General features: G+C 40.4%; 1 protein-coding gene across 2 annotated transcripts in view; it reads left to right on the forward strand.

Annotated features, from left to right (window-relative positions):
• Positions 1 to 813: 813 nt before the first annotated feature.
• Positions 814 to 12,656, forward strand: part of Mrpl22 (mitochondrial ribosomal protein L22) — a 31,665-nt gene continuing 19,822 nt past the window's right edge. The window contains exons 1-2 of one of the 2 annotated variants that reach the window (XM_020172755.2): positions 814 to 1,091; positions 1,169 to 1,217. In XM_020172755.2, the coding sequence (XP_020028344.1) occupies positions 1,176 to 1,217 (42 nt within the window). In that variant the 5' untranslated portion in view covers positions 814 to 1,091; positions 1,169 to 1,175. The remainder of the gene's footprint in view (positions 1,092 to 1,168; positions 1,218 to 12,656) is intronic. The other variant, XM_020172754.2, reaches the window with a different exon arrangement.

The raw sequence follows: 12,656 nt of genomic DNA on the forward strand, positions 1-12,656 counted from the left end.
AAAAATATAAATTAAAGACAAATAGTTGGACTGTAGGAGTAGCTTAAGTTGTAGAGCACCTGCAAGCACAAAGCCCTGAGTTCAATTCCCAGTACCATCCTCTTCTCCCAATGAAAGACAAATGCTTTCTTAGTCATTCACATTTTCTTTGGTGGTACTGGGGGCTAGGCAGGCGTGCTACCATTGGAGTAGCACTACCACTTAAGCCATTCCATATAGTCCTTTTTGGGTTGGTTATTTTTGAGATAGGGGCTCTGCTTTATACCCTGGTGGGGGTGATCCTATTTGTGCTTCCTCACATTTCTGGGATGACATGCACATGCCACCGGCCCAAAAACGTTCAGGCTCAGATAACTTTTTTTTTTTTTTTGGCCTGGGCTGGCCTCCAACCCTGATCTTCCAGATCTCGGGCTCCTGAGTAGCTAGGATTACAGCATGTACCACCAAGCCCATTACGCCATTGAATGGACATATCTACAGGACACTTGACTTGAATGCTATAGGATAGGAAACCTTGACCTAATTTCACTTGATTTTCTCTTGGGAGAACTGGGGAAGTGTCTTGTAAAAAAACCTCTGGCGTCCTAGAGTTCGCGCCCGTGCGGGGCCCACGCGGACGGAGAAAGACGGAGGACCACACCACAAACCTCAACAGGCCCCGGGCACTGCCTGGTCGCATTCCGCGCAGTAGTACAAGCAACAGCCGCTGCGAGTCTTACCACGTGACCACCCACATCCGGGGCCGAAGCGAGTTGCCCGGAAGAGGGCGGAATCAACTCTTAGCCCCGCCCACCCGAGCCGCAGCTACGGCAAGTGCCAAGACCCATCCTGCACCGCGCGCTCCTGTTCGCCTCCCCGTGGCTGGGAAGGACATGGCGGCACGCATGGTGCTTTGCCTCCTGAACGCCTGGGTGCCCGAATGCGGGTCTGGTGCTGCTTTAATCCAGTCCTGAAATTGGGCATTCTCGCTTCCCACAGCAAGGCACATAGTTAAGGAGTCAGGCTGGGGAACCGCCTCCCCACGCTGCTGATTTCTTCTTCGGAACTGTTAAAGGCGGAAAAGATGGCAGCGGCCGTGTTGGGAGAGTTGGGTGAGGATTTCTTAGTGGTTGGGAGGTAGGAAAGGAGAAAAGATGGGAGGCTGAATTAACCTGTGTTAATGTTGCAGGTGCATCATGGATACAGACCCTGAGGAACCGGGGGAAGCTGGCCTTAGGGTAAGTCTCTTTTTGGGGTTCAGACGGGCGCAGCACCTCCTTATTACTCGGTCAGTGACAGCGCCTGTGTCAGAGGCGAGCATGACAGCCCGAGTCTCCGCTTTGTCACCCTGTTTTTCCACTATAGTATTGCATAACCTTGTGGGGATTAGGATTTACTCATTACCCCAGGGCTGTTGGAAATGCGTGTGTTTTGGAGACAACGGCTCGCTATGTAGCCTAGGCTGGCCTCGAACTCGCCATCCTCCTGTCTCAACCTCAGTGCTAGCATTTCAGGCGTGCACCTCCACGCCTGCTTCGTAAATTTGCTTTCTGAACGGTCAGGTCTGGTGTTTCTGTACACGATTAAGCTTTTCTGTCTCCAACTTTTCTAGTTACCTCTGTGGTTACTTGAGCAGGTAGTTTGTTGTAGACCACCTTAGTTTACTTCTTCCCTGACATTGTTCTGCACTCTTTACGTGTGTTACCTCGTTCTCATAGCATAGGTACTGTTACACTCACTTTTTGGACAAGGGAATTAAAGCCCTCGAATGTAGCCTAACTTTCCCAATGCCACTCAGTTAGAGGGAGTTTTGAAACTTTATACTGTACTCTACAGAGTATTTTGTGGTGTGAGGACAAAAAGCGCCCTTTAAAGGTCAGGGAATGCAGTTGACATAGGGCTGGCAAGAAGCCTGGCTTCTTTTACCTTCTTTGTCCAATATAGTATTGATATTTGGAGATTGATTATCTGGTTCATTTTCTGATTGATGCATTTGTTTGCATTTACTTTGGTTTAGTTCAAAGGCTTTGGAGACATAAATTTTAACTGATTTTGAAATAGCTACTTATTCTTTCTAAGCTTCAGTTGTCTCTATTGTGATATGAGAATAACACTAGTACCTATTTCGGAGAGCTTTTTTTTGGTACTGGGGTTTGAACTCAGGATCTCATGCTTGCTAGGCAGGTGCTCTAGCATTTGAGTCACGCCCCCAGCCTTTTGTGTTGGTTATTTTCCAGATAGGTTCTCTTCAACCATTTGCCCCTACTGTCTTCAAACTTTGATCCTCCTGATCTCTGCCTCCCAAGTACTTAGGATTGCAGGTGTGAGCCACCAGTGCCTGTCCTTGTAGAGTTTTAAAATGAGGATTAAAAGAGATAATGCGGATGAAGTGTGCAGTACAGTGCATGCCATGTAATGATTCCACTTTAAGTCCTAGCTGCCTTTGGTATTTTATCATTATAAGTTTTTGTTGCGGTCTCATTGTATTTAGCTCTGTCTTAGGTTCTTGAGTCCTAGGGGTATGAAGAGGTAAGCTAAAGAAGAAAATAGGAAGCACTGGCTCATAGGATTTGTCTATATTTGATTTTCTTTCTTATTTGAGTTTACTTGCTTTTTCAGAATATGTTCTGCATTTATTTGTTTCTTGGCTTTTTCATGCCATACCCTCACTTCTTGTATATTACAATATTCCTACTCATTACTCAAATCCCTGCTCAGGAAGTTTTCTCAGATCTTTCTAAAATTGAAATAAATTAATTTCTCTTTTCTTTAGTATATAACAGCTGTGTGTGTGCATGCACAAGCTCGCCCTTTACTAGCTTACATGGCCTGGAGAAGTAGGGATAGTTGTTTCTGTTTGTAGCTGTGGCATAAAAAGGAAAATGATCATTTTTGATAATTTGAATTGTTTTGGACCAACTTTTTTTTTTTTTTTCCAGTACTGGGGTTTGAACTCAGGGCCTTCACCTTGAGCCACTCCACCAGCCCAATTTTTTGTAATGGGTTTTTTTGAGATAGGGTCTTGTGAACTATTTCCCCAGGCTGGCTTGGAACCTCGAGGCTCCAGTCTCTGCCTCCTGAGTAGCTAGAATTATAGGCATGAGTCACTGGCGCCCTGCTGGGCCAACTTTTCCTAGGAAACTGAGGAAATAACTTGAGCAATTTGGCTGTGATCTTTTTTTCTTTTTCTTTTTAATAGAAGGTCCTATATCTTTTTCTCTTTTTGTTTTTGTATTTTTAATAGGTTCTATCCTGACATTTTATGCATCTATATAATGGGGAACATATTCACACTCCATTACCCTCTTTAGCCTCCCCTCCCCCCAAACACTGGTATGCCTACCTCTTTCTAAATAGTTTCCCTTCTACTTTTGTGTCCCTTTTTTGAAATACTGGATTCCACATATAAGAGAAAACATGTTATATTTGTCTTTCTGTGTTTGACTTATTTCACTTAATATAATGATCTCCAGTTCCATCCATTTTTCTGCAAATGACATAAGTTCATTCTTTATGACTGAATAAAACTCCACTATGTATATGTACCATATTTTCTTTATCCATTCATTGGTTGATGGATACCAAGGCTGATTCCATTGCTTAGCTATTATGAATAGTGTTGCAAAATTTGATTGCATTCCTTTGGTATATACCGAGGAGGGGAAGAGCTGGATTTTATGATACTTCTATTTTTTAGCTTTTTGAGGAACCTCCACACTGATTTCCATACTGGCCGCACTAATTGACTATCTCACCAACAGCGTATAAGGGATCCCTCATTCTCATTAGCATTTGTTGTTGTTTGTTTCCTTGACAACAGCCATTCTGACTGGGGTGAGATGGAATCTCAATGTACTCTTGGTTTAATTTCCCTAATGGTGAAAGATGTTGAACATTTTTTCATGTACTAATTGGTCATTTGTACTTTTTTTTTTTAATTTTAGGAATTATTAATAGTCCTAGGGAGTTGCACTGTAAAAATTTCAAAGATGCATACAGTGTACTTTGAACAAGTTTACTCCCTCCATTATATTCCCTCATCACCCCCTTCTCCCCCCTGTTTTCAAACAGTATTTCATAGTGATACTGGAGTGTTGTTCCTGAGTTTGTGTCCTGGTGTAGTTGATGATTGAAGATGCCAGACCAGGAGTTAAGAGTTAAAACAAGCACAAAGTTTATTGAAAGGACAGCAAAGCTCCCTGAGGGGTAGGACTTAGTGAAAGAGCTAAGCCAAAGAATAGTTGAAGTCTCAGGGGTAATACAGGGCTCTGCCTGACTTAGGCACCCCCTACTCTACTTTGAAGTTACATCTGTAATTGGATGTCTAATTCACTTCTTGCTGAACCCAGCCATTTGGCTTGCCTCCCCCCTCGGTGCTCCCTCCACCCAATCCTTATTGACTGGACATTCCAGGAGGGTTTTGTTAGTCTATCCTGGCCTTGAGGAGGCCTGTCATATACATTTTGTGACTACTGCTTGTTACCTTGGTGAGACACACCATTTTCGTTTATAGCCCTCTTTTGTTATCTTGGGAAAGTTTGCTATGTTAACTTCCTTAAGGAGTCTTTTTTAAATCTTAGATGTTTGCCTTTTTTTTTTTTTTTCCTGTACTGGGGTTTGAACGCAGGGCCTCACGCTTGCTAAGCAAGTGCTCTTACCACTTGAACCATTCTTCCAGCTAGATGTTTGTCTTTAAAGAGTCTTCTCTGTCCCTTAATTAGAAGACAGATTGCTGTATTTTTATTATCTGTATGAGAAACCTGCTCCTTAGTGTTTGCTTTTAAGGATCCATTCCTGTCTCTTATCTAAGACAAAGTTACTTTTGCTATCTGTCCCTTTTGTACTACGGGACAGGGTTACATCTGTCATTCATCCCCAGGGCCATTTCTACTGTTTTTCTGCCATTTGTCCCATCCATCCATCTCACATTTGCTCCCCTCAAAGTAGGTTTCATTATGCTATCTTCATACATACACATGTAATACTTTAGATCTCGTCACCTACCAGTACCCTGTCATGCCCCTCCCCCTTCCCACTGATTCCCCTCTGATAGTCCCTCTTTTGTGTTTATGTCCCATTTTCATCATTATTGCTATCATTTTAGACCTACATTCCACATATAAGCAAAATCATGGAATATTTGGCTTTTGGAGTTTGACTTATTTTGCTCAAAATGACGATCTCCAGTTCTATCCATTTTTCTTCGAATGACATTGTGTATATATACCGCATTTTCTTTCTTTCTTTCTTTTTGCAGTACTGGGGTTTGAACTCAGGGCCTACACCTTGAGCCACTCCACCAGCCCTTTTTCATGATGAGTTTTTTCGAGTTAGGTTCTCATGAACTATTTGCCTGGGCTGGCTTGGAACTGTGATCCTTCTGATCCTCTGCCTCCTGAGTAGCTAGGATTACAGGAGTGAGCCACTAGTGCTTGGCCTATTTTTAGTGTTTTGATGAATCCCTATACTGATTTCCATAGAGATTACACCAGCTTACATTCCCACCAACAGTGTAAGAGTGATCCCCCCTTCCCCACATCCTTGTCTGCATTTATTTATTGTTTCCTTTCCTCCACCCCTCCCTTCCCTCCCATTCTTCCTTCCTTGCTTCCTTCCATCCCTCCTTTCCTTCCTTTCCTCCCTTCCTTTCTTTTCTTCTTTTTCTTAGCACCATTTGCTAAAGAGGTTATCTTTTCTCCAATGGATGTTTTTGGCTTCTTTGTCAAAAATCAGATGGCTGTAGCTGAGTGGGTTTATTTTGGGGTCTTCTGTTCCATTGGTCTTTATGTCTGTTTTTGTGCCAGTACCATGCTGTTTTTGTTACTGTGACTTTTTAGCATAATTTGATCTCTTGTTATACCTCCAGCATTGCTCTTTTTTGCTAAGAATTGCTTTGGCGATTTGGGTTCTTTTGTCCTTCCATACGAATTTTAGAATGGATTTTTCTATTTTTGTGAAGCATGACATTGGAATCTTGATGGGGACTGCACTGAATCTATACATTGCTTTCAGTAGGATAATCGTTTTTATAATATTAATTCTGCCTATCCATGAACATGGGAGCTCTTTCTATCTTCCAGTGTCTTATTCAAGGTTTTGTAGTTTTTGTTGTAGAGGTCTTTCACCTCTGCAGTTATTCCTAGATACTGTATTTATTTATTTATTTTTGAGGCTATTGTGAATGGGATAGTTTTCCTGATTTCTTTCTCTGCCTGCTTATTGTTTTGGTATATAGGAAATCTACTGATAAGTTAATTTTGTACCCTGCTACTTTGCCAAAAGTGTTTATCAAATCTGTTTTTTGGTGGAGTCTTTAGGGTCTTTTAAGAATAGGATCATATTATCTGCAAACAGATAATTTGGATTCCTCCTTTCCTATTTGTATCCCTTTTATTTCTTTCTCTTGTCTGATTGTTCTGGCCAACACTGTATTGAGTAAGAGTGGACATTCTTGCCTTGTTCCTGATTTTAGAGGAAATGAATCTAGTTTTTCACCATTTAGTACAATGTCGGCCATAGGTTTGCCACAGATAGCCTTTATTATGTTGAAATACATTCCTTCCATTCCTAGTTTCTTCAGGCTTTAATAATGAAGGGATGTTGAATTTTGTCAAAGGCTTTTTCTGTGTCTGTTGAAATGATCATGCGATTTTTGCCCTTAAATTTATTTGTGTATGTTGAACTGTCCTTGTATCACAGCAGTGAAACCAACTTGATCATGGTGTATGACCTTTTTGATGTGTTGTTAAATTCGGTTTGCATCTATGATCATCAAAGAACATTTTTCTTTTGCTGTGTCCTTGTCTGGTTTTGGTATCATGGTGAAACTGTCTTCAGAGAATGAATCTGATAGAGATCCTTTCCTTTCTATTTCATGAATAAATTTGAGGAGTGTTGGTATTATTTCATCTTTAAAGGTCAGGTAGAATTCAGCTATGATCTAGTTCTGGGCTATTCTTTATTGGGAGAATTTTTATTACTGCTTTACTCTCATTGCTCGATATAGGTCTGTTTAAGTGGTTGCTATCCTCTTGAGTCACTGTAGGCAGATAATATAAGTCTAGAAATTTACCTATCTCTCCTAGATTTTCCAGTTTATTAGAATATAAGTTTTGAAGTATTCATTCCCTGATGATCCTGTGGATTTTACTGGTGTTAGTTGTGATACCCTTTATTATCTCTAATTTTGTTGATTAGAGATAATAGGCTGCAGTCTTTTTTATTCATGTCATAGAGTGTTAAATTTTGCTAGATAGCTGGGTGCTGATGGTTCACACCTATAATCCTAGCTACTTGGGAGACTGAGATTGGAAGGATTGTGGTTCCAGGCCAGCCTGGGCAAATAGTGTATGAGACCCTGTCTCCAAAATAACCACGGTAAAAAGGATTGGAGGTGTGGCTTAAGCAGTGAGTGCTTACTTTGTAAGCATGAAGCCCTAAGTTCAAACCCCTTTCCAATCTTCCATCCCCTCAAAAAATTTTGCTAGATAATCTCTAAGATTCTTTGCATATATTTTATGAATCCCCATTCTGGAATTTCTAATTAAGGAAATGACCAAATGAAAACTAATTAGAATGGTACAAATAATGCTCATGATAGTCATGTCAAGTCTTAGAAATCATTATTAGAGTCACTATTTGGAAAAATTAATGACATACAGATGCCAGACAAGCAATAGAAATGAGTGAAGTTCATGCATGAGAGAGTTGTAGGGGCTGTGGTAGTCGGTAGGATGTTTTCCTTATCTAAGGGCATCACATTAAGTTAAGAAAAAGTGCTGCTGGCTAAATAAAACCTTATAGTTTTATTTCTGCAGGCTGTTTTTAGTAGCAGGCTGACAGTTTTCTCTTTTAAATTCTGAGTCTTCTGTTTTACTGATGGATTCATTTTAGAAGTTTTGTTACTTACTGATAGCGTTCTACATGATCTCAACAAAAGTTTCTGTGACTCTATCCCATCATGGGAGTGACAGAGCAGTGAGCTTAAAAGGTGTTTGTCAGGGAGGTCTTTTTGGAAGAGGTGATTTTAAAGTTTAAGTTTAAAGAGTGAAAGAGTATATCTTGATGGTTTAGAAATAGAAGGGCTACTGTAAAAGTTGGAAGGTGTTAGTGACTAGGTCATACACAGGTTAAAGTTCTCCACAAGAAAAACCAAGTTGGAAATGTCACAGTACAGAATTTTATGAAGAATGATGATAGCACTGTGATGTATTTAAATAAATACTGGGTTGCAGGAGATAGGGCCAGATTTCAGGTCTTTGCCAGAGACAAATGCTGTGGACTTGAGTAGTTTACTTAACTTCTGTGAGACTCAGAATTCATTTCTCAAAAAAATAAAATAAAATAAAATACAGAGAGAGAATCATATCTACCTTAGAAGATGGTTTTTAGACTTAAGAGAGTAGTGGGTAAGATGTCTACTGTAGTGCCTAGCAGTGGGTGAGGGGTGCTACTACCATGAAGTTCCTTCAGCGGGATCCAGATCTTAAGCATTTGGTAGTTACTCTGCACTCTTAGATGAGATTTCTGCCTTTCTTCTTGTGGTACTGGTGTTTGAACTCCAGACCTCACACTTGAGCCATTCTACCAGCCGTGTTTTGTGTTGGGTATTTTGGAGATAGGGTCTCTTGAACTGTTTGCCTGGGGCTGGAGTCAAACTGTGATTCTCCTAATCTCTGCCTCCTGAGTTGCTAGGATGACAGACATGAGCCACTGGTTTTACTTTTATAGAACAGCTGGCAAGAAGATAAGAAATTGAAATGTACGTTAGTCTGTTTTTCTTTGTACCAAGTTACCCCTCAAAGACTTTTCCAAACTAAATGATCTCTGGTTTTCATTCATCTATGCTTTTAGTATTTTCCTTTGTGGTACTGGGGTTTGACCTTGAGCCACCCCACCAGTCATTTTTTTGTGATTCATTTTTTTTTTGAGATAGGATCTTATGAACTATTTGCCCTGGCTGGCTTTGAACCATGATCCTCCTGATCTCTGCCTTCTTAGTTGCTAGGATTACAGGAATGAGCCACTGGCCCAAGGCTTGTGCTGTCTTAATTAAACATCACCTTGTTGTCTGAAGTGCCTGAAGACTTGTAGGTTTGTATCTTTTTAGGATAGTGATCCTTTTTTTGTGTGTAGGAGTGGTGTTGTACAGGAGTTTGAATTTAGGACATCATGAAGGCAGGTGCTCTACCACTTGAGCCACTCTACTAGCCCGATAATGGTCCTTAAATTTGAATTACAAACTCTTTTGAGAGTGTGAGGAAAGTGAAAACATCTTCCCAGAAAAATGCATTCCTAGTTTTGTTGGTAATTTCATAATCCTCCATGTGGCAGTCTGTGCACTGGTACATCACAGCTAAACATAAGCATCTGTTTGTGAGACGTGGGGCACTGTAATGCTGGTGACATAGTGGATACGAAAGAATGAACCACATGAAGAATGCTGAAAACCATGTTGGGCAGTGGTATTTGCACTAAATGAGATATTTCACTCTACTTACTTGGAAAAGATTCAATTCTACAGGAAATTTGAAGGAACATTATAGTATTCTCCAGTTAACATAACATTAGCTGTCTCCATAAATATTCATGCTTTGTTTTTTCCTCTCCTGAACCATTTGAAAGTGAGAGGTACACAGTGTGGTACTTCACTCTTAAATACTGCACTGTATTTCATGAAAGTGAAGGCAGTCTCTAAGAACCATAAGCCATGGTCAAAATGAACGGTCTAATTTAATAATCCTTTATTTTAATATTTTCAGTGAAAGTATTTAAATACAACAAGTGTATGTTGACATTTATTTTATATTTTTATGTTTTGTTTTTTTGAGATAGGTTCTTGCTGTGTAGCCCAGGCTGTCCTTGAACTCCTGTTGTAGCACAGGCTGGCCTTGAACTCGCTATCCTTTTGTCTCAGCCTCAAGTGTGGGATTAAAGGTTTGTACCACCATGCCTGACACCAGGTTCTGACATTTATTTTTGAAAAATGAAATATTGACCATATTTGTAGTTTGACAATAAGCTCTAAACTGATGGTGTACTAAAACAAATATTTCTTATAGATGGGCATTTTTGATTCCATGATATGTCTATTGATTTACTAAGGTTTTTTTTTTTTTTTTTTTTTTAATGTGACATTTTCTTTGAATTCATGAGCCAGATCTTTCAATCAGGATTAAAGTCACAGATCTGAACAGTTTCTGTGTTAGTTTTTTAGGACTGCTGAAACAAATCACCACAAACTATGTGGCTAGATACTGGCAATTATTTTTCATAGTTCTGGAGGCTGAAAGTCTCAAATCAACAGTTATTTGAGGGTTGCACTGCCTTGCAGGCTGTGGAGAGAATCTAGAATCCATTCCTTGCTTTTTCCATCTTCTGGTGGTTGATATTTTGGGTTGTGACTGCATCTTTCTCTGCTCTGTCATTATGTGGCCTTTTGTGTGTATGTGTATCAAAACTTCTCCCTGTTTTTTTGGTGGTACTGGAGTTTGAACTCAGGGCCTCATGCTTGCCAGGTAGGCACTCTTACCACTTGAGCCACTCTGCCAGCCCCCTCTCCCTCTCATAAAGACTCAGGATTGCATTTAGGGCAAAGCAAGATAACTCAGAAAGAGCTCCTTCCTCTCAGGATCCCTAACTGGATCACATCTTCTGTCATTCACAGATTCTGAGGATAAGGATGTGCATTTGTTTTTGGGACCACTATTCAGCCTACTGTATTCTCTTTCAGACAATGTCTTATAGATCTTCAAGCTTTTTTTTTTTTTTTTAAAGATACTCTGTAAGCTGGGCACAAGTGGCTCCCACTTGTAATCCTAACTACTCAGGAGGCAGAGATCAGGAGGATTGTGGTTTGAAGCCAGCCTGGACAACTAGTTCTTGAGACCTTATCTCAAAAAAACCCATCACAAAAAAGGACTGGTGGAGTGGCTTAAGGTGTAGGCCCTGAGTTCAGGCCCTAGTACCACAAAACAAAACAAAACAAAAACATACCCTCTAAATCACACCTTTACTTCTGCTATTCCTTCAGTCTGTGATGCCCTTTTATCTGTTCTCTGTTGAAGTGTTTTACACTCAGTTCAAGTCTTACCTTCTTAAAGTCAACCTATTACCTCAACCCTTGCATTACTCCTTTGTTACTCCTTCCTATGAGATTTTTTTTTTTTTTGGTAGGTCTGGTGTTTGAACTCAGAGCTTCAAGTTTGCAAAGTGGGTGCTCTTATCGCTTGAGTCACACCTGCAGTCCATTTTGTTCTGGTTATTTTGAAGATGGGGATCCCTCGAACAATTTTCCCCAGCTGGTCTCAAACCGAAATTCTCCTGATCTTAGCCTTCCAAGTAGCTAGGGTTATAGGTGTGAGCCACTGGCACTCAACTCATATTATTTCTTAAAATTGTTCTGCTGAAAATTGTGATTTCTTGTTATGTATTTATTCTCATTCCTTTGATGGTGGCCCAAACTCCCTAGTATATATGGCATATCCTGGAAAAGGACAGTAACATGGGGGCAGGAAAGAATGGAACGTCCTTTACACAGAGTTTTTGGGCTCCACTAGCTTCCCCAAGAGATAACAGACTAAAGACCTGTGTGACAGTCAGGCCTGTGGATGTGTTTTGTTGGACTACATAGTGTTTAAAACCTTCTTTTAAAGTTACCATTAAAAGTGGGGTAACTTTTTGGGGGCAGAATGCCTCAAGTGGTAGAGGATGTGCCTAGCAAACATGAGACCCTGAGTTCAAAACCCCTGCCATAATAATAATAATAACCAGTTTAACTCAAAAATGGGCAGTTTTCCCATAAAAATTGAGGTTTCTAGATTCTTTTGTACATTGCAAGGCATGGTAACAATTTTCTAGAGCTGAAGAGTTTACCACCTTTTAGACAGTGCACATGTCCAGTTTTCTTCACTTTTTGTAGCACATGTTAAATTTTGCAATTATTTTTAATCTTACCTTATTCTTTCATTCATTCTACAGATAGACATTAATACCTTCTGTGTGCCAGGAACTGTTCCAGCCCTGGAGATTTTGTAGTGATCAGAAACGCAATAATCCTTGCCTTCATGAAGCATACAGTCTCGTGAGGGGAACAAACGACAAACAAAATACATGAAATGAAATAGTGACATCTGCTGAAAAGGATAGGAAGGCAGAGATGGGGAATAGGAAGTGCGTGGGGAGACAGGAGTCTGCAGTTTTGGATAGACAAAACCTCACTAAGAAAGAGTAAAGATTTGTAGGAAATGAGGGAGCAAGCTTTGCCAACATCTGAGCAGTAGCATTCTTTTTTTTTTAATTTTTGGAGCAGTAGCATTCTAGACAGGCTGTACAGTAAGTGCAATGGCTCTGAGATCCACACACCAGGTGTATTAAACCTGGGAATGAAGGGGGTGGGGCATAGTAACAGAAGATGAGGTCAGAGAGGAAGGAAGAGTAGGAGATCCTTGTGGGTCATTGTGGATACTCTGGCTTTTATTATGAGTGAGATATGAAGCCATTGGGTACAGAAGTAACATGATCCACCTTAGGTTTATAAGTGGTTCTTTCTGATTGCTGTTGAGAACAGACTGCCATAGAGATGGGGTGCAAGGAGGAAAGCAGAGAGAGTTGATATTTCCGATAGAGAGTGTGGTTTTTAACAGTATATATCTGTGAAGGTGGGAAAATAATTGGAT

The sequence above is a fragment of the Castor canadensis genome, chromosome 16, assembly GCF_047511655.1.
Source record: "Castor canadensis chromosome 16, mCasCan1.hap1v2, whole genome shotgun sequence".
NCBI lineage: Eukaryota > Metazoa > Chordata > Mammalia > Rodentia > Castoridae > Castor > Castor canadensis.